Below are 23,169 nucleotides of genomic sequence, written 5' to 3' on the forward strand. Positions count from 1 at the left end.
TTTTAGCGTTTTGTAAAACTTGGAAAATAAGTTGGTTATAATAATGGTTTTATAATTCGGAAACTCTCTATTTATTTATCTAGTAATGCTAAAACACTCTATTTGAAAGTCGATTAGAGAAAATAGTATGATTCATTGGCAAGTAATGTAAATATTTACGATCCGGTAAAATTGTGATGTAAGAGGAGGCTTAGCTTGCCGGAGGCGAGTCAGTAGTTGATAGGCCGGCCGGCTGTTGTGTCTTTTGACTATAAACGTTGCATGTACTGTAAGGCAACGGGTCGTTTGACCAGAAGAAAACCTCTTGTGACGTCTTACCTTCGAGGTTGGTCTTGCGAGTTTGAGGTCTCCCTTGTCTTCTCGATTGACACGATGCGGCGTTGGGGTAGTGAGGTCAGGCCTGAGTGAGGTACCCATAGACTTAAAATAAAATATAGACTACACTATTTACATCTCAACGCGGACAGACAATATTTTTTGTACACATGTTTACTTCTGGGTACAGTCGACCGAGCCTTCCTCATCCAGCCTATGTTGTCACGTCTTTAATATTATCAATATTTTTTTTCTTGTTATACACATATATTGAGATATTAATACTACAGTTTAATAAAGTAGGTTTTAATATTCCAGAGATGTATTAAATAGTCCTTATACTACTAAATTATAAGTCGGATACTGTTTAAAAAGGATAAGTTCTTTACAATATGACAACACCGATTAGAGGCGAGGGAGCCTATTCATTCATTTATTACCTTGTAGTACGTGTCGCACGTGTGCGGTAAAGCTTTGTTGCCGCTATCTCCCCGGCTGTATTAACGCATTTTCTTAGCTTGTAGTGCTTAAGTGTTTATTTTATTGACTTTTTCTGTTCAAGAACTATAAAATATGGTTCGCCAGTGCCAAATTTGCAAGAAATTTGACTTAAATAATCCATTTAAGTCTTGAAACGACTTTTGACCGGTAGGCAACTCTCAATTTACCCATTGGGAGTCAGTGGCGTTGTTGTAGAAAGGCGCTTATTTAGATAATATTTTAGTAAAATGTAAAATCTGAATTTTTTCTCTTATATTACATTATTTACTTACTTACATTGTAACAAAATCATAATTATAACCCTGTTAATAATTAATAATGTTTTTATTAAAAATATATTCCGGTTTATTCTAAAATTATCTTCAGAATCTAAAATAACATACAAGAATTTTAATATGATATTACATTATGAGACAATATTTTTTAATATACCGGGTCGTCTCAAAAGTGGTTCACCGCTATAACTTTTTTATTTTTTCAGATAAAAAAACAGATTTGTATGTTAGTAGGTATATGACATAAATTAGGATTTATTGACGTATTCAATTGTTTTTGGTCTCTTTCTGTTTCACCGAAATGATTACATCTTTTGATTTTTAAAGGCACCCTCGGTATATTTCTACTTTATTCGATAGAAAATGATAATAGAATTCTGAATAGAATGACATATCATATGTCAACTTTTGACATTGTCGCTTAAAAACAAATCGTATTATAAATTTCAATCCAGGGTGCCATGGTGTTGTTAAAAACACTAAGTTTTAATCAAGGAGCCTTGGAAAAATAGTTTTGATCGTCTAATGGGTTTCGTGTCTTGTCTAGGCCGATTAAAAGATGTACAAATCATATTTTTAATCATACATGTGTCAATTTTTTCAAATGGAACAAGGGTGACTCATTAGCATATTTGGAAAAAGCATTTTTTTATGAATATATTGATACCACACACTTGGTATTTCGAGTCAAATTGTCGTTATGAACCGCGTGTTACAATTACAATTAAACCATATGCAAAAATGTCAAAAGTTGACATATGATATATGTCATTCTATTCAGAGTGTCATTTTCCATCGAATAAAGTAGAAATATACCAAGGGTGCCCTTTAAAAATTAAAAGTTATAGTCATTTCCGGTGAAACAGGAAGTGACCAAAAACAATTGAATGCGTCAATCAATCCTAATTTATGTTATATACTAACATACTAAATCTTGTTTTTTTTATTTGAAAATATAAAAAAATTATGGGGATGAGCCACTTTTGGGACGCACCCGGTATAATGAAGACAGTACCGAGTTAAATAAATGTAGTTTTCATTTTATCCACTTTCTATCACCTTCCTTGCTTTAATGGAACAGGTTTATGTTTTCTCTAATTTACATAATAAGACATCACTTAACCAGAAATAAAATTACAACAATCATATTTTTTTTTTCTCCCTGTCGCCGATTCTATTATATCTGTGGAATAGATCCTGTTTTGATTAATATTAGGGGTTGTAAATGTTTGACTAAAATTAATAATTTATTATTAATTTCAAAAATTACGTAATTTCGATTATAAAATTTCTTCTATGACGTGTATTTTAATATTTTTATCCTTTTTGGACTCTAAGACGTTTTTTCTAAACTTTTATTTAAAAAACCTGTCTTAAATCTTAATAAAATATAAAAAAGTTTCAATACGATATATTTTTAATTTAATTATAGCTTCATTAAAATAAAAAAATTACCCGGCTATGATACGAAGAGTTCAGGTGTACTTGAGAAACGAAAGACAGTGTTGTGTTTCTCGGCAGAGTCGTCAGGGAACGACCGTTACGACAGAGACAATCTATCTATCGCTCGTGTCGCACTCGTTATAACCTAAAACAATAACACAACAATAACAAGACAGTGTCTGACCGCATGTTCGAGCTATTTATGAATGAAATGCTCAGTCTATATTTTATTTTAAGTCTATGGAGGTACCCCAATGAGCCTATTCGATTGGGATGCGAATCTGTTTAGCGGCAGATTTGCGTCCGGGGGAAGCCCTTATACTATTTCAGGTGACACCAGCTAGTTGTTGAAGATGATTAACCAATATATAACCGAATGATATTTGAATTAGATGGAGAATATGGAATGGGATATATTGAATAGAATATATCAGTGGCTAGGGGGCGGAGTACCCCCGGGTGAGTCTTACTATTTAACTATCAATTTTATCCAGATCAGTAAATGTTTGTTTTGTTATTTTCATGTACAATGAGAGAGTGCTTGCCAATGACCAACTAAATGGATATTTGAGGTGAATTTGCATTGTGAGACCCGGTTGAGTAAGCCCCAAAAATAGCGATTTTACAGTTTCGAATGAAATTTTGAGGGTTAAAAGTTACTATAAACTATAAATGCGACATAATTTAAAGCTAAAAAAATATCGACATATTCACCAGGGACGTGTATATGGGTTATCATAACACGTCTGTATATATTTTTATTAAAAAAGCATGTAGCCCCTGACTTTTTTTCTCTTGTTAGCGACATAGTGTAAGCAGTTTAATGCCGATTAAAAGTGTTGTCTCTTGATATCTTGTCGTTTTCGGCTTTTTTGATGAGATAAACGCAATTTTATTAATTTGCCTTGATCCAAGTCTATTAGCAACCTTTAAAAAAAATTAATATTATTAACTTGCGAAAATTTTAAATAAGTACTTACTCATTGATTTGTCATCAAAAAAATACGGAAAAAAGTTCCTATAAACATAGGTATGGAAATGCATAGTTTTAGAGTTACAGAATGTTAAAACTTTTTAAAATTAGGTTATTTGTAATTACCTTCAATCTTAAATACCATTATTTTTTTATTTGAAATTGCTGTAGGTTGACTAATAGTAATAGTAATTAATAGTAATAGTAACTAATAGTAATAATATTTAATAATAGATTAGAGGCAAAATATATAACTTATTAATTTTATTTTTATTTTAATTCTATTAATTGTGATTAATAAAATTGCGTTTATATCATCAAGGAGGCATAATTCGACAAAATATCAAGAGATAACTTTTAATTGGAATTAAAAGGCCTACATAATTTTGATATCCAAAGCAAAAAGTCAGTGGCGCACATGTTTTTTTTTTGGAAAACTATTCTAGTGATAACCCATACGCACGTCCCTGAGGAATTTATCGATACTTGTATAGCATTAAAATATGTAGCACTTATAGTAACTTTTACCCTCAAAATTTTATTCGAATCAATAAAAGTACTTGGAAGAAAATTATAATAAATTAAAAGATTATTAAGACTATAACACCCTCCCAAGTAGCATTTGGACGTTATCTAACGTCCAAAATAGTATACGTCGCGTTCAATAAACCCGACGTCGGGTACCAACGTCGGTTCGACCGCCTGACGACCCTTATTTGCACCTAAATGGGGAATACAGATTCGGGTCGCCTCGACGTCGGTGTCTGATCTAATAGGGAATGTAATTCTACCAATTACCAACGTCATATTACGTTGGATTTTAGTTACTTAAAATTCGTCGCTAAGCACTTACGTTACGTTTGGTTTCATATTCGCTACCAAGAATACATAAAAACCTAACCAAACTACCTAATTACAAATGGATTCATAATCACTCCTCGAATATAACTATAAGTGCCTATTTAATTTCATATTATAATAATTCTGAATCATTAATCCAGACATCAGTTTTGTCAACGGAAGTCACTTTCTTGATATATCTGATTAAAATAATCCGGAAAACAACGAGCGCCTTCAAAATTAGGTAGATTTATGAAATAAAAATGTCTATAAAAAAGTAACTCGCAAAATATTTTTTAATTTTCTAGCTGGTTTAATCATAAAACTGTACTGTGGTTCCCCCCAAACTCTACCTTATCAATATTATTCTACTAGAAATCGAAATGTGAATATAAATTTTAAAAACAAAAAACGATTTTAAAATGGCTGACAATCGGATACGTGTTAAGAATGGCGGATTTCTGTGTCCGACTTAATATGAACTACCAATATACCAATTCCAACCGGGCGTCCATCATTAGTCGTCTCACACGACCGAAGTCATCAAACCGGACGACCGGCAATCGTATTATGACGTATATAATTCCAACGTACGCTACGTAACCTCACTTTGCGTTTTGCGTATCAATGATTTGTGGATTTGTGCAACTATATTTTAGTTTTTGTTTTCTCGTTAAAAAAAATGGGCAGCCACTTTTTTAAGCCTAACCTCACATGTCGGAGGAGGATGGGGTCTGCTGGTATTCTAAGCTAAAAAATGAAATTAAGATGCACCAGTGTAATGCAGCATCTCTTCCGGATAAAAAGGTGTTAGGGGTGGAGGCAAGACATCACTACTACTATTATTATTTTGCAAAAGCCTCGACCTCTTTCTGTAAAATGTAGATGAATGTCTAAATGCCTTTTTAGTGTTTTTTTAGGCATAATAAAAAATTTAAATTTGTTTACAAAAACTTTTTATTAGGTTATATTCATGATGTTCATTAGGTCACAAATGCTACTTAATGGGTTGTATTTACGGACATAAATAGAGATACGTAAATTAGGTTATAAATATGAACATAAAATACAACAAAATATAATTGGACGTTAGTTTAGGGATTATCAGTGAGACGTATCCTATTCGGACAACGGGTAGACGTCGGGCTAGTTCAAGTATATGTACGTCGTGCAAGCCAACGTGGGAACGACGTTGGGAAATTAATAAAAATGGTACGTTGTTATTTTGTACGTCGACAGATCGTTGGATTTACCGACTCGGATCCAACGACGTCGCTTTTAATAGGAAAGCGACGTCACAGGTGGTATCACGAGCACCCGACCTAAATTTGCACAAAGTCTGACGTCGCTTCAGGTCAGATTTAGTTCGAAGTCAGATAGATGCTACTTGGGCTGTAGCTACGAAGCAAACCAGAATCGGACCTATTTTCATATGAAAAATAAATCTTATTTTTACGTGAGGAATCTCCCCTCGAGAGGTGGCACATGTTTTTTGAAACACCCTGTATAATCTCGATTTTGATCGAAAATTATTTTGGTAACTATATGCAGGGTGAGTCTTTATGAGTGCAAATATTTTGAGGGGTAGTATGTTTCGCCCCAGAAACACGATTATGAGTTTTTTTTTGATTTTTTTTCAGATTTTAGTTAAAAAACATAATTTCTTGATAATATGGCAACATGGTACTAGATGAAGTTTACAAGAAAAAAAATCCATCTCACAATTTTAGCAAAAAATATTTTTTTTCGTAATGGAGATCTATCAGTCGTATGTTCTCAAAATGTAAGCAAACAATATATTTTTTTTAATTTTCAAAATAAAATAACTCGGTTATTTTGGACTTCTTACAAAAATATATTAAAACATTAATAATAGGGCCAAAATATTAGTAACCTAAAAGAAAAACATTTTTTTAAATATACGAAGGAGTACATAAAATATACGATACGAGTACCTCCAGTTATGCATGACAGTACTTACGGAATATACTCTACATCGGCCGATATACCATGTGTGTCACACAAAAAACACGATAACGTTCGAGAATCGATCAGGGATCGCAGTGTGACTTGTTCATTGGTTCGACTTTAGTACTACCCGCACTGAGGTGGTGGACAAAGTCCACATGATGCCTTGACTAATCCAGTCTAAAAGTCGATTAGATTTCAAAGGAAACGAAATTGAAACATTCCAAGCCCGGTAGTTTTGAATAAATGACTCAATTTAATTTTATTAGGGTTTTCAATTTATACACGTGATTTATTTATTATAGTTGCATTATCAAAAATGTTAGTTTGTGGACTGTTGCACGATGTTGCGATTGTTTACTATTGCGTACACGTGAATGTATTCTATTAATAGTAAATGTAGTTTTCTATTTTTATTTTCTTTAAGCTCTGTCTACACATAACGTTTTCCGTGTCAGGTAAAACGGAAAATGATCTACAAGGTCCGGCAATATAGTGTACAGGGTGAGTCAAATTCGACGCTTTTAAATGGAAACACCCTTTTCTATAGGAGATAGACAAAACTAATGTCGGTGTCTGGAGCTCAATTTTTGTCAAAAATATGATGGCGAAAACCGCATATCGATATCTGTTACCGTTTCGGAGTTGCGGGGTGTTTTTTAAAAATATGCTTTTTTAACAAGTCGCTGTAACTTTTTTGCTATGGAAAATTTTGTATTTTAATGAAAACATTTCCAAAGCACATTTTTAGGTAGAATTTAATGGTTTAAGTATAATTTTTTTAAAATTAATAATTTAAGAATTATCAACAGAAAATTTGATTTTTTATATGGGACACCCTGTATATTTTTAATTTATTGAAAAAAATGTAAAATTACCTTTCCAAAAATATAACACACTTGATATTTTGCTCGATTCCTCTTCGAGATATAGAGTATATAAAAATTCGCCCCCTTTAAATAAGTAGGCTTTGAACGGCACCGGCTGTAATTCTAGCTGTGAGCATCAATTAAAACGAAAATAATATTTGCTATGAGAGATGCAGAATTTTATAACAATTTAAAATATATTTAACCAACATCAACACATAAACTATATCTAATAACAATAAAAATAAGTAGCATATAATATCGACCGTCTTCTGTTATGGACAGACGGGGCAGTTTTTGAACATTTCTCGCGGAATTCATTAACTCAGTGGGGGTGAAAGATGCCCTCTCATAACTGCTAAGTATTTCTAATTCTTGTCTAGATTATACGGAAGAATAAGGAACTTTTATTCTTCCGCAAATGTATCCATAGGATTAGATCCATGGGCACTAAGTCAGGCGGCCTCGACGGCCGACGGCTGGGATCTTGGTTAGCTATTCAATTATTCTTGAAATTGGCTGCAAAAATTTGCTGATAACCTCAGCGTTCAGAGGCGGTGCGTCATCTTGCAGGAAAAATATGTTTTCGAGTTCTATTAAGGGCATATCATCAATAAGGTGTCCAAAGCCTACTAGTTAAAAGTGGCGAACTTTTAAAAATTCTGTATATATTCTGTAAAATATCAAGTGTGCTATACTTTTGGAAAGGTAATTTTAAATTCTTTTCAGTTAATTAAAAATATAGAGGGTGTCATTATCATCACTAATCGTTTTTAAATATTTAGGTAATTAGAATTTAAAAATTGGAGATTGTCCCTTTTGCCAAAAAGTGATGATTGCCGGTTTTGCTTTTACACCCCTCAATTATTATATAAAATCTTTGATAGAAAAACATTTCGTCCATCTGTCTCTAGTGAGGGAAGACTAAAAAATATCATATTCCTTTATGAAAATCTGAAACGTATCACTAGTTCCTAGTCAAAAAGCCAACTGAAGAGAGTCGAGATGCAAATCTATTTCCGTTGTGAGTACACACACTGTAATGCGCCGAAACGCGGGTGACTGAAAAAAGTTGCTAGAGAAGTCTTCCGACTTCTTGACGGAAATTGCGCGGCGCGCTTCGGCGCTGCGTGATCTAATGTGCGTTGGTTCATTTAAATACATGGCAAGCAGACAAAAGAAATTTCCACATAGCGCCGCGCATTTTTGAAAAACACCCCGTAACTCGGAAAAGGCAACAGATATTGATGTGCGGTTTTCACCATCATGTTTTTGATGAAAATTGAGCTCAGACACCGATATTAGTTTTCGTCTTTCTCCTTTAGAAAAGGGTGTTTCCATTTAAAAGCGTCGAATTTGACCCACCCTGTACATAAATTGAAGAATTGAAATGTTAAGCGAAGATTTTGTAATTTCCAGACTTGATATAATCTCATTTTATACAGGGTGTCCCAGAAATAAGTGCAAGTATTTTAACTGGTCGTATAGTTCAACCCCAGAAACACGCGTATGAGGTTTTTTTCACAAAAAAAATGGAAATTTTTTTAGTTTTTAGTTGAAAAACATAATTTCTTGATAATATGGCAACATAGGTATTAGATTAAATTTACAAGAAAGAAAATCCAGAGAAGATCTAGAGTTTTGGAAATTTTCAAAGTACCTAAAATAACTCCGTTATTTTGGACTTATTTGAAAAACTATAAAGAGAAAATATGTTTCTTTTATCTATTATTATCTTATATTTACCCCTTAAAATACTTGCACTTATTTCTGGGACACCCTGTATATCTATAAATGGTAACTTGAGAACTATAATATCAAATATTATTAAGTCTCACAGTTTCGGCAGAATGGCATCGTTAAATAAAACTGAACACATCGAAATTAATTAAATCAAATTGTTTAAGTGATATCTTCAAAAATCAATAACTCGGAAACGGTTGGTTTGAGGTACATTGTGTGTATTTCGATTTTTGCTTAGAATTGAAGGAAGAATTGAAATATGCAGTAATATACAGGGGATTCTACTTAAAAAAATGAAACTTCTGTGTGCTACGACTTTATGACCGACCCTGTATACTTAAATTTATTACTAGCTAATAGATATTTAAAAATCCTATATAAATTTTTGTATTTAACTTTTTGCGGTACCTCCTATAACGTGAGTTTATTTTCCCAATAATATTTCTTTTAACATAGGTTTTAAAACGACACATTTTAAGAGTTTGTGCCTGCTAAGTATTTCTGCGTCTCAAGCATGTCACGCCATATCTGATTTTATGGGCGTCCTGCGCTCCGATTTAGGGGTAAAAGTATTCCTAGAAAAGCGTTCAAAATCGAACGATGATTGGTCGAAACAATTCTGTTTCGAAAAAGAAAGTCTGAGAATATTACCTAATGCAGAAAAATACACATATTCCGACGCACAGTATAGTTTTGAGTGCGATGGCGTGAATAGTGTGTCAGTTAAAGTAAAGTTAATTAGTTAGTTAGTGCAGTGATATAAGCAGAAAGCAGGGTGAGTACATCTCACTAAGTGTCGTAGTTTATTAATTAATTAGATCATGAATATTTTGATAAATATATTGGTTGATAAATATATTGGTGCGTTTAGTTAGATATCATTTGCGTACACATATTATTAAATATTACATTAAATAACTGCGCCGTATACATTAGCTAGGTCAAAATATAGAATATGAAAGTTAGATAGGGTTAGCTATTAAGTAGTGCGGCGGTATACCGATCCGGCAGCTACGTGAGCTTTGTTTAGATAGGCTATTGAATCTCTTTACTCTGTAGAGTCGGTGCTGTCTAGTCAGGAGGAGCGCAAGGATAGGCCCGTTAATGTTGCTTGGCAGGATCTGGGATCCCGTAATGTCATAGTAGCAGGGACGCGATTCCTCGTAATGTCGCAACGGTGTAGGGAGTAAAATCCTGGTTATCACCGGTTTTTTTGTTGTGCCTCTGGGCGTAACCAGATGCGGGAGCGGGACCCCGAGAGATTCAGCCGCTGTATCCAGGTCTTCTGGTTCGTCTAGACCGTGCCACGGGGGGGCGTGGACGGGGGCAAGACAGTACGGTAGTATTTGATGAGATAAGTAAATTGGTAATCAAGAGAGAGAGAGAGAGAGATTGGATAGTTCTTTTGTAAAGTAAATAATTAGTTAATATGATAGCCACGTAAGCTTTAGGTGGATTAGTGAATTTCTGTTCTCAGTAGAGTTAGTACTGCTTAGCTTGAGAAAGCGCAAGGATAGGCCCGTTAATGTTGCTTGGCAGGATCTGGGATCCCGTAATGTCATAGTAGCAGGGACGCGAATCCTCGTAATGTCGCAACGTCGCACACGGCAGGGATCTGGGATTCCGTACGCCGTGTGTCAACGGACATTATTATTATGTCTGGGACGGTACCTCCGGGTCTTCAGCGGTGGGATCAGGCCCCCAGGGTCCTCGAATCTCGGGATCGATATGTTGTGTTTATTCTGTTGCCCGTGCGGCTGATTACTATGGAGTCCGCGCCATCAGGGGGTGCGTGGGCGGAAGGCCAAGCAGTGCATTTGCATAGATATGTTTGTAAATCTTGTATTGAGAGAGACAGAGATAAATTAGTCCATCTAGTAAGATAAATAGAAAATAAATAATAGGTAGTTAGGGCAAAACAATATCGGCACATAGCAGTTAAGTAGGTCGGAATTATGAACTGGACACTTATCCTTACTTTTAATTGTGACAGGTATTAAAGTACGCCTCCGCTCAGGGTCAATGCTTCAGGGATTATTTGGTGAGTCTGTGATTTATTATTTATTTGTTTTCCTGACAATATAATACTTTAAAACATTTTAATTATCCTGTCACGAGTTATGGTTTTGTTAGTTGTTTAGATTGTTTATTATTTTATAAAGAAAGTAAACAAAAAAAAATCTTACACTCCTATATTTTACCTAATGATCGACCGTTTCCATACATAACAGCGACCCTGTATATATTTTTCAACGATCCATAAGAATTTCTTTTAGTTTCATTAGTGAAACATTTTCTACCACATTCAAAATGCATTAAAATGTATCATATGTATGTTATGTTATTATCAGCATCCAGATTATACATTTCCTGCCTTCAGAAACTCTTACCTCAATGTTGCCACGTCTTTTCTTAAAGGTATTATTTGTGGACAAACCGGGCATCCGACCATTTTATGTTGTGGTACTTGGACGATACATGATCTGCAATGCCCGACTTCATTGTTTCACTTCATCGCGTATGTTTTTTTATTATCGTCAAGTCGTACATGTAGAGGACGTTTTGTCTCAGCAATATACGACTCACCGCATTTGCAAGGTATCTGGTAGATGCACTCTTTCTCTTGGTTTGATGATCTCAGGTTTTGTTTTTGTTAGTACACTTCTTAAGAGTAGTCCCGGACTTAAAAACAGTTTTAATTTTATACTGCTTAGCTATATTCGCCTGATCTTCTCCGATATTCCTTTCACATGTGGAATCGTCAAGAGAGAGAGAGAGCATCCTCCTCAGCTTTTCAGGTTGGCGCACCAATGAGTCTGACTTGCACTTTGATATAATATACAGGGTTGGCCACTGAAAACTTACAATGGCTATAATTTTTAAACCAAAAAAGATATCAAAAAAATAAAAAATACCGTTTCTATAATATCGAGGGGGAATACATATGACGTATTTTTTGAACCACCCCGACCTACCCCTTAGGAGGCACCCCTACTCACTTGAAAATCTTAAATGGCAACACCCCACTTGTAGCGTGTTTTTGGAAAGCTCATGAAAAATGCTAAATGATGATCATAAAGTTTTTAGGGTGAAATTGAAAAACTACCCTTACACGAACAATTAGGTGGACATTAATGAAAAAGGTGATTTTTTCAGAATAAGTTACAAATTGGGACCCAGCTAAATGAAGTATGTATTTTTCAAACAACCCCAGCCCACTCTTAGGTGGCACCCCCTCACTTCTAATCTCAAGATAGCGATACCCCACTTGTGACACTTCTTTGGAAAGCTAATTGAAATTGCTAAAAGATGGTCATACAGACTTCAACTTAATTACTCGTTAGTGACAAGAAATGTGTGACAATTTGAAAGAAATTTTAAATGATAATTTATTTTAATCATTGCTCAAAATGACAGCCGTTTTGTTCCATACAAAAATACAAACGATTTTCAAATTCTTCTCTCACTTTTTGGAAAGTCTCTCTCGGAATATTTCGACATGCTTCAGTTCTCCTCTGCCGCAATTCTTGCAACGAACCTGGTTTTGTCTTGTAGACTATGGATTTAGTGTAACCCCACAAGGAAAAGCCTAACTACTAACCTACTCGATTAGACCCCTTCTGCCAATCCATTGCCTTGGATAATATTTATCCAACCACCGCCTTGTGACAATAGAATAATGCGAAGGGACTCCATCTTGCTGAAAGTGTATGAGGTCTTCATTAAGAGTTATAATAAATTTCTTTTTACCAGCTTTTTTTTCTCGCAATAGTTCATGGATACAAAAATAATTCATTCTATTGATTTTAACACGTTTTGACATTTTTGTTTTATTTTTAGGCTCTATTTTTTTTCGTTCTTTTTTTATGACAGTCGTTCAGCATTTTTTATACGCTTTCCAAAGAGGTATCACAAGTGGGGTATCGCTATCTTGAGGTTAGAAGTGAGGGGGGGGGGCACCTAGGGGTGGGTCGGGGTAGTTTGAAAAAAACCTCATTTAGCTGGGTCCCAATTTGTAACTTATGCTGAAAAAATCACTTTTCTCATTAATGTCCACCTAATTTTTCGTGTAAGGGGTAGTTTTTCAATTTCACCCTAAAAACTTTATGATCATCGTTTAGCATTTTTCATGGGCTTTCCAAAAAGGCGCCACAAGTGGGGTGTTGCCATTTAAGATTTTCATGTGAGTAATGGTGCCGCCTTAGGGGTAGGTCGGGGTGGTTCAAAAAATACGTCATATGTATTCCCCCTCGATATTATAGAAACAATATTTTATATTATTATTTATTATTTTTTTTTGGTTTAAAAATTATAGCCATTGTAAGTTTTCAGTGGCCCACCCTGTATTGTATAGCAGAGTAACTATTCTAAAGCAAATCGGTTTTAATATTATTTAGTTCAGAATTCAGAGATTCTTGGTCACTGCATATTATAGTGATTGCTCTATGACATGTTTAAACTTTACCTATTATCCTATTATATATTGGTTGCTTCAGAATGGTTTGACTGAGAATTTATATATTGTCCCGTATGTGTGGGTTTTCTATATACAGCAAAGCTTTCAAGAACATCCAGAAACGATAGACAAAAGTTTTTCTCTTTCTCAATCAAATTACTGGTTGGAAATTTGCTGGATGGAACCTTTGATGTTACAACAGCAAAATAAAACACTAATTCTTCTTCTTCTTCTTCTTTTACTTATTTGAGATCTAGTCGATCTGTTAGTTTTAAGGTTGCCTCTGTAGGAGTTCTTGGGAGATGGACTGTCAACTGTCTTACCATCTTTTTGGAGGTCTTCCGGGCTGTCTCTTACTCATGGGTTTCCCGTGGAAGTCTGTTTTCTTCCGTGCGTTTTACGTGTGCGAACCTTTGTATTTTTCTTTGCCTACCCCATATCACTACGTCTTGTATTCCAAATTGTTGTCTTCTAACAAACTGCAAAACACTAATTCATTTATATAAATCTGAGTTTGAAATCATCTGCTGATGATGCTAACATGGTTAGCCAAGAACTTGTCCATTGTTTAAAAGTAAAGTATTTTGGTGTATTGTGGTGAACTGAAGTATTTATTTTTGCTAATTCTCTGTTGTTATAGTAAAGCTTTCTAACTTAAATAGTATTTTTCGTATAGATATAATAAAAAATCTAAATTTGGCATCATTGTTTCCGAGCGATATTTGATATTTCCAAGGATATTTCATTATGCTGTATCAAACTTTTCTTGCGTTTTTCTAGTTCTACGTATGGAATATTATGATATTATCATCGACAGCGACTCTAACAATTGTCAGTTAGCCGGTAGTGAGTTGGTAGACTGTTGTACTGATAATTGTCAATGTTTGCAGTTTCCCTTTTATTGATCTTCTATATTTAAATTTCATCAAGATATTTGATTTTATTGATCAATACTTAATACAGATATCGATTTAAAATGGAACATTTTATAGAAAGCGTGAAGAGGCATGTATGCTTATGGAAAGTGGAAACAAATCATAAAAACAATGCCGATAAGGACGCCTCCTGGAGAAGTGTTGTTCGTGAATGTGGCCTATCAAATGGTATGTATTTTTGGTATATATGTTTTATTTGTTACTGGATCAAAATAAGTTTATAAGGTCTTGGTTACGTTAACCCTAAATAGAGTCATAACTCCCTTGGAACAGTTGGAACATTATTCCTTCTACAATTAACAACCATGAAATACAATAGAGATTTTGAGTAATAATATAAAATTAAAATGGACACTCATCTAACTACTCCAATAATTTATTTACATCATTAATGTAATAGATTTAAAATATTAATTCTATATACAAAGTATACCGGGTGCGTCGCAAAAGTGGCACACCCGTATAACATATCTATTTTTTTCAGATAAAAAAACTAGATTTTGTATGTTAGTATATGACACAAATGAGAATTGATTGACGTATTTAATTGTTTTTGGTTACTTCCTGTTTCACCGGAAATGACTACAACTTTTGATTTTTAAATGTCACCTAAGGTATATTTTTACTATATTCGATAGAAAATGACACTCTGATTAGAATGACATATCATATGTTAACTTTTGACATTTTCGCATATGGTTTGTGTAATAGTAACATGCTGTTCATAACGACAATTTGACTTGAAATACCAAGTGTCCGGTATCAAATTATTCGTAAAAAATGCTTTTTAGTCTAATGAGCCACCCTTGTTCCAATTGAAAAAATTGGGATATGATTTAAAATAAGATTTGAGCATCTTTTAACCGGCCAGGACAAGATACGAAAATCATTAGACGATCAAATATATTTTTTTAAGGCTCTTTGATTAAAAATCAGTGTTTTTAACACAACCATGGCACTCTAGATTGAAATTTAAAATACGACTTTTTAGGCTAAAATGTCAAAAGTTGGCATATGATATGTCATTCTATTCAGAGTGGCTAAAAACAATTGAACCAAATATCGTTTTTTTATCTGAAGAAATAAAAAAGTTATAGGGGCGAACCACTTTTCAGACGCACCTGGTATATTGCCCCAATCTGAAATATATGTATTGGCCCTTTTTCTAAAATAAATATTTGGTATATATTAATGCTTAATATTGGGACACTGTTTATCTTTAATTAATATCGGACTCATATAAAAAAACATGCATTGGGTCATTAAAAAATAATCCAGCAACAGTCCGTCGGGCATCTGTAGCTCCTAGAATAAAAAACTTGAAAATTTTGTTTAAGTACACACCTAACTAGGATGTATTTCAGAAAAATATTTTTACTTCTATAGGGTGGCTCAAAAAAGTGCCAGTGGATTGGTATGAATTTTTTTAAGATAGAGATATTAACAAATAAATAAAATATATATATTTTTTAGCCTTTATTAAAAAAAATTATTAACAATACAAGAACTGTTCTGAAATCAAAACTGTATTAGATATTTACTTTAGATGGTCTGTACTTACTTTTCTATAAATATGGTAATCGTAAATCATACAGGATGTTCAAAATTCTACGTTGAGTAAATGACAAATAGTAAACACTGCATATTTCTTTAAATAAAATAGAAAACAAATTTCTTGCAGTATAGGTATATAATAAAATTATATAAGGATCCTTTCCACTTAACTGCTGATATAGAAATTTAATTCTACGCTGTGTTTGTCATAATGTGGATCAACCTGCTCTCATTACCGGTTTCGGAGCCCGACTCCATCATCAGGTGAGCTTGGGCAGATCCACAAAATGACAACCACAGCGCAGAGATAGTTAATTCCGACTTGTCGGAAAGTGTCGGTTAGACATTAAGTCCCGAACGGGAGATAGCGGCCTGCGTGCAATAATGGTAGTACTTTCGTACCACCGAGGCGCAACTATCAAACTTATAATTTGGCTTGCCTGAAAAAAAGCCTTTTACCATCTTTTACTATCGATAGTTGCGCCTCGGTTAGGCTATCTCCCGTTCGGGACTTAATATGGTTGCGCTGTGGTTGTCATTTTGTGGATCTGCCCAAGCTCACCTGATGATGGAGTAGGGCTCCGAAACCGGTAGTGAGAGCAGGTTGATCCACATTATGACAAACACAGCGTAGAATTAAATTTCTATATCAGCAGTTAAGTGGCAAGAATCCCTATATAATTTTATTTAAATAAAATGTTCTATAGTAGAATTTTATGTTGAATAAAAAAAATGTTTCTTTATTTCTTTTAGTAAATGAAGCAAAAAGTATGTGGACGAAATTGAAAGCCAGCCATAGACAAGCTATTCTTAAGAAGATATCAGCAGTAGGGGAAGGTGATACACGACCCTGGATATACGAAAAACACATGGAATTTCTACTGCCGTATATGAAATTTAGAGGACGAGGCGTGAATGTCAGTATTACTCCACGTATAATACAATCTCGTTCCTTTCAACTTGGTGCAACGAATAACGTACCTGCACCTAATAACGTAGCTTTTAATAACGTAGTTTTAAACAAAAGAAAAATTGACGAATGCACGTCAGGAAATCTAGAACAAGAACAAAAAAAGAAAGATCAAAGCAAAAATAAAAATGTCCGAGAAACAAACGTCAAAAAGAAGGAAGACACGGCTGTGAAAAAATTCTTTGACAGTATGTGTAACATTACCGAAGACCTACCAGAATGTTTACAGGTAAAAGCTAAACAAAACACTAAAGCTTGATTTTCATGCATCCGTTATCCGACGATACGATGATACGCATTGGTTTGAAAATTGCGCAGTTTTTTAAATTTATTGCATTTTCATGTCTTCGTTCCTCGGATTTACGATTTGCTTGTGATTGGTGTCATTTTGTATTTGCATTTCCATAACGATTTCGCTGTTTTATAGTCTAAGAGCTAGCAAAGTTTTCGGGAGATAATTTCAAGAAAGCCGGTTCTTTAATATATCTTTTGCTATGCTCTCCTGAATAGAGTGCGGACCGCCTGGCTGCCGGTAGACGTTGCGTTCACTACTGCGCATCATATCTGTATTCAACATCTGTTCACTACTGCGCATCACAAGTTCGCCCGGTATTTCAGGAACTGAAGAGGCTAGGACAAACATATGTGTAGCATGTTTAGTTACATAAAAAAGTAGTAAAGTACCTAATGTGAAAATCGCATCATATTTTATTTTGAGTATATATTGTATTCATAAACGAGAAATCCCATAAACCACACAAAAATGGGATACCCTGTACAGATGTGATGCGCAGTAGTGAACCGCAGTAGACTACTGGCAGCCCGATGGCCCTCGCTTATTCTCGTTTTCCCGACGTTGCTAGCTCTTGTACTATTATATTTTTATTAAGGTTAGTTTAAATTTAAAAAAAAAACGTCCGTTATCGTACGATCTTTCTCCGTTGGCGGGCTGGGGCGCTATTCTGTACAATCGTCGGTATCGGTAAGTTACCGACAGTTATCGGTAGGTACGGCCAATGAGCGTCTTGTTGATTGTTGTTGTCATAATTACCGATCGGCCCTATGACAGATATCGCAAATTTATACCGACGACTCTCGGTATCTCTACCGTGAGGTTGACAAGGGCACGGTAGAGATACTGATTTTCGTCGGTACAAATTTGCGATATCTGCCATAGGATCGATCGGTAACTATGAGAGCAACAATTAACACATTTTTACTATATACAAATATGTATCGAGAGCTGTCGTAACTTACCGATACCGACGATTTTACAGAATAGCGCCCCTGGAGTAAAAAAATTACGGGTTGATTAAGGGTTCGAACTCACTGACGACCAGGTCGCAACGACCTGGCTGTCGGCTGGCCGGATGCATTGCGTTTATAGCTGCGGCCAGATGAACGACCAGTTTCAACAGAGTTGTCAGATCTAACGATTTTTTACGTTTTACCAATTTGAAAATATTGTTTCAGAAATGTTAAAATATCCGAGTTAACTAAAAAGCGAAGTTGTTATTCATGAGCTTATTAAATGTTCTAATATTAAATAATGCATTTAAAATATTCTTGGATTTTTCGTTAATAAATACTGGTGTGGTAAATGGAGTAAGTAAAATCTCCAACCCCAACTAAGTAAAATTCGTTAATAAATACTGGTGTGGTAAATGGAGCAAGTAAAATCTCTAACCCCGTTATTTCCATGTTTTTCAAATCCTCGATGCCTGCTATTTCATCAGTCGTTTCATAACAGAATATTCTACATCCTACGTCTATGTAATTTAATATGTGTAGAGTGAGATATGTAACTCGAGAGATTTTCATTATTATATCAATAAAGGACAAAAACAGTATTGTTCCTAAAGGTGCGTCTAGACTTGAGCATTTTAGCAGAGTACGTAGATCACCGAGTAGCGACAGACACCGTCGGCTCTTTTGATGTGGTGGGGCCAAATTTTCTTTCTCTCTCTTATCACATGCTTGACAGATAAACAACGTATTTAACTGCTCAACTTATGAAGTGGTCCTATAAACGTGGTATACACTGCTCACCATTTGAAGTGGAATTAAATATTTATAATATTTAGAGATAAATGATATAATATGAATCTCATTGAAAAAGATTGAAAAGAAACCTTGTGGTTGCTATTTAAAATGCAAAAAAAGTTTTTTGTGCTTTTACCTAATATCGATTTTTATCTTTTTTTGTGAGTTTATTTTTTACCTATTTTACATAAAATAATTTGTATAAAACTTAGTAATAAAAAAAATGGAATTGATGCAAAAAAGAATTTAAAAAGTACAATATGATCGAAAAAAAAAGGCGTCAGCGATGGCTATGAAATGACGATCGCTGTCATTTTATATGTAAAATTATATGGGGAATGTCATCGATGTTCATTTCCAAGCCAACTGGACGCTGTTTTTTTTCGATCATACAGTATTACCTGGTATTACATTTTACCCGGTTGACTCGGTCCAAGTACGCTTGGATCGTGTCAACAGGGCTTTACTAAAGATATCTAGAATACTAATTTATAAGGATGCTGGAAAGAAAAAAAAACAAATGTTTCGATTTATAACTTTTTTAATTATACATGCATTAAGTTTCTTAATTTACGTACATTTTTTTTGGTTTTATTAAATTTAAAATCTCTATTTCTAAATTTTAAAGTATAAAATATTTTACACCTAATAAATAATTTTAAAAGAAATGATTTTGGAAAGTCTTTACAGGGGTGATCAAATTCAATATTTTTGAATATATTTAAAAGCGAATTTGAAATTTGATCACCTATCATTTTTTTTTCAAATTCGCTATCAAAAATCAAATCTAAATTATAAACAAAATTGTGAAAACTTGACACTGGCAACAGAGTACCTAGATCCGTTGCCTGAGGCATACTTGAAATAAAGTATATAGAGATATTTGATAAATGGCAACAGTGGCAACGTCGCTTCTTCATATGACAGATAAACAACTTATTTCGCGCAGCCGCAAAGAAAATTGAAAACGGGACTGTCGCTACTCGGTGGTTTAAGTACTCTGATTTTAGCCCGAACGAACCGAGCGCACACGAACAAGCAGAACAAATAGGCCGAACAAAAAGCATTTTGTACGCGCGACCGACAAAAAGGGAGATATTCTGTTTCTTTTTTCTACTGATATGGACTTCTATTGATGGCTCTTAACGACTTTAGAAGTAAACATATTAGGGCCATCGTAAAAAAAGGTCGTCAGACATTGGCTCTAAATATAAGCAGGTAGAAAGTTTAGCTTCCAGTTATTTCAATGTTTACAATATAAATTCCTCTTTTTTATTGTTACTGAGAATCTACAACAGTAAATACTTCTATTTTTATGAATGTTTAAGTTACTTTTACTCTTAATTTTTTTAAATATTGTATGTCATATAAAAATGTTTTGAATTTTTACTAGAATCGACCCTTGATAAAAAAGGGACTAGATTTAAGTTTCCCTTTGATCCAGTCTGTATACTATTTCTTTGGATTTTCTGCACGTGTGCAACAACTACACTAAAACACTATATCTTTTAGAAAATAAAATATTGTGCATTGAATTTGAGGGATTTCATCTGAAAAATTATTAATTTGGAAGAAAACCGGCAACAAGCGGCAGAAAATAATAATATTTTAGTGCAGTCTACCTGTCGCAACGACCAATGGACGGCCAGGACGTTAGTGTGCGCGGTATCATTTGATTTAATGGTTTTAGAGGTAGCAGCGGCCTGGCCGGTGCGACCTGGTCGTCAGTGTGTTCGTGCCCGAAAAGTGGCGCGAAAACGCTATGACCAATCAGAGCGCGGCGCCGCGACGTCGCATCGCGTCGGACCATCGTATCAACAGATAACGGACGCGTCAAAATCAAGCTTAATTAAACACAAACGATGATGCACCACCCGGTATATAAAAGCGACATAACATACGAGCACCTTCAAAACACAAAACACACTTAGATCCCACACTAAACCAATGAACACCTGAACAACAAACAAAAAATGTAATATACAAAATACCATGTGAATGTGATAAATTTTACATTGGTAAATCATCTAGACCGTTAAATGTATGAATTAAAAAAACATAAAGAATATTTAAAAAAAGCGATTTTCGGAAATCTAAGATTTGTCAGCATTCATGGGACACAGAACACAGAGTAGATTTTAAATCCCCAACTATAATTTACAGGTAAAAGTCCAGCGCCAGATCTTCAACTCTGTGATGGAGGCTCGCGAGACTCAACTGCAAATGAAGAATGGAAGTTCGAAGAAAGCTGGATCTAATCAGCCAGAATGCAATCTGTTTCTGTTTCCATGTTCGTCAGAGTCAGGTGTGTTAATTAATGGGGAAACTGAGATGCAGTCTCGAAGAAATGCTCAAAAGATCTTTGCACGTTCTTCGTCTCCTGATGTTCAATACTACGGCGAATCTTTCCCAGAAAAGAAGCGTGAAGAGCCTCCAGATACCTTCAACTACAGAACACGATAATGTGATTGTATAATTCACTATACCGGGTGTTTTTGAAAAAAACTGGCTCATTTTTATAACATTTTTATGTTTTGAGATAAAAAAGTGAAACTTGGTACGTTAGAATATGACTTGGTCACTTCTTGTTTCACCGGAAATAAGTACAACTTTTAATTGTTAAATGATGCCCTCCGTATTCATTTACTTTACGAGGATTTAATATAAAATGACATTCTTAATAGAATTATATACTTGATGTTAAAATCAAGAACAAAGTCCAAACCACTGTCAAAATTATTTATTTTTTATTAGACCTTTGTTAAATACAGTTGTGCGTTTGACTTTATATACAGGGTGGTCCGAACTGTATTCCGGAAACTTCGGCAGCATATTCTGCAGTTAAAAATAAGTAAAAAAGTTTGTTTAAATTTATGTCCTAAAATGCTTAGTTTCGGAGATACAGGGTGTAGAAGTTTTATTTTTATACAGAGATTTTTTCCAAATAATTTCTGAAGTAACGTCAATATTTGGATGATTTAATTGCTGTCTGGGAGTTTTTTGACATGAGAAATTTGATTTTGATGTCAATATAACTCCTACTTGTAGAGGGTACCACCTACATATTTTTTAACTGGAGTGAAAAGTAATAACTTTTTATCCGTACCTGTATAAAACTACTGAGTAAAAAAAAATTATGAGTTTTTTTACGTAAAGAAGGTCTTTTGGTTTGGTAAAAATTACTACGAGTGATGGTTTTCGAGATATTTGGAATCGAAAATATCAATACCTGTCATCATTGACATAAATTAAACATGTTGACTAAATAGTTATTAGACTGATCTCATAAATTTGACATGATTTTGTGTCAATAGTTCAACAGGAACTGTTTTATCATGATTTTTTCGAAGAAAATTTATAATTAATTTAAAAAAATAAAAAGTTTCCAAATTTATAATTTCAATTGGATAACTATCTACTCAACATGTTTATTTTTTGTCAATAATAACATGCATTGATAATTTACATTCGAAATATCTTGAAAACGGTTGCTCGTAGCAATTTTTACCAAGATACATTTTTTACGTAAAAAATACGGAAATGTATATTTTTCCACTCAGTAGTTTTATACTGGTACGGACGAAAAGTTATTACTCTTCAAAAAAGTTAAAACACATGTAGGTGGCGCCTCCTACAAATAGGAGTCATATTGACATCAAAATCGAATTTCTCATGTCAAAAAACTCCAGGACTTCAATTTTCATCCAAATATTCTTCAGAAATTATTTGGACAAAAACGAAATAAAGATGAAATATCTACACTCGGTATCTCCGAAACTAACTATTTTAGGACATATATTTACACGAACTTTTTTACTTATTTTTATCTGCAGAATATGCTGCCGAAGTTTCCGAAATATAGTTTAGGCCACCCTGTGTGATTAATAATTTTATATATTATAAAGTCAAACGAACAAAACTGTCTTTGACAAAGGTCTGATGATATGGCTGGAATTGCCGAAACCGGTCACTAATAAAGATTTTTTTTGATAGTGGTTTGGACTTTGGTATCATGTGGCATCACTTTGTGAAAATGAACAAATTCTATAACTTAGAATTATATACAAATTTTGACATTTTCATTTATGAAAAAAAAGCAGTATTTTAAATTTCAATCTAGAGTGCCATGGCTATGTTAATACTATTAATTTTTGATCAAGGAGCTTTGGAAAAATATATTTGATCGTCTAATGATTTTCGTGTCTTTTCCTGGCCGGTTGCAAGATGCCCAAATCGTATTTATAGTCGTATCTCAATTTTTCGAAATAAAACGAGGGTGGGTCA

At 34.1% G+C, this 23,169-nt stretch overlaps 1 protein-coding gene across 2 annotated transcripts; it reads left to right on the forward strand.

Moving 5' to 3' along the window:
* Nucleotides 1-9,633: 9,633 nt before the first annotated feature.
* LOC115890463 lies at nt 9,634-21,757 on the forward strand. 2 transcript variants are annotated; one of them, XM_030910703.1, is made up of 5 exons: nt 9,634-9,702; nt 10,921-10,968; nt 14,376-14,486; nt 16,626-17,071; nt 21,049-21,757. In XM_030910703.1, the coding sequence occupies exons 2-5, from the start codon at nt 10,950-10,952 to the stop codon at nt 21,346-21,348; spliced, it is 876 nt and encodes a 291-aa protein (XP_030766563.1). In that variant the 5' UTR covers nt 9,634-9,702; nt 10,921-10,949; the 3' UTR covers nt 21,349-21,757. The 2 variants fall into 2 exon arrangements, with proteins under 2 accessions (XP_030766563.1, XP_030766562.1); XM_030910702.1 differs by lacking the exon at nt 9,634-9,702 and having other exon boundaries at nt 10,634-10,968.
* The last annotated feature ends 1,412 nt before the right edge of the window (nt 21,758-23,169 follow it).

Source organism: Sitophilus oryzae, unplaced genomic scaffold (assembly GCF_002938485.1).
Source record: "Sitophilus oryzae breed Bouriz unplaced genomic scaffold, Soryzae_2.0 scaffold_866_pilon_pilon, whole genome shotgun sequence".
NCBI classification, from domain to species: domain Eukaryota; kingdom Metazoa; phylum Arthropoda; class Insecta; order Coleoptera; family Curculionidae; genus Sitophilus; species Sitophilus oryzae.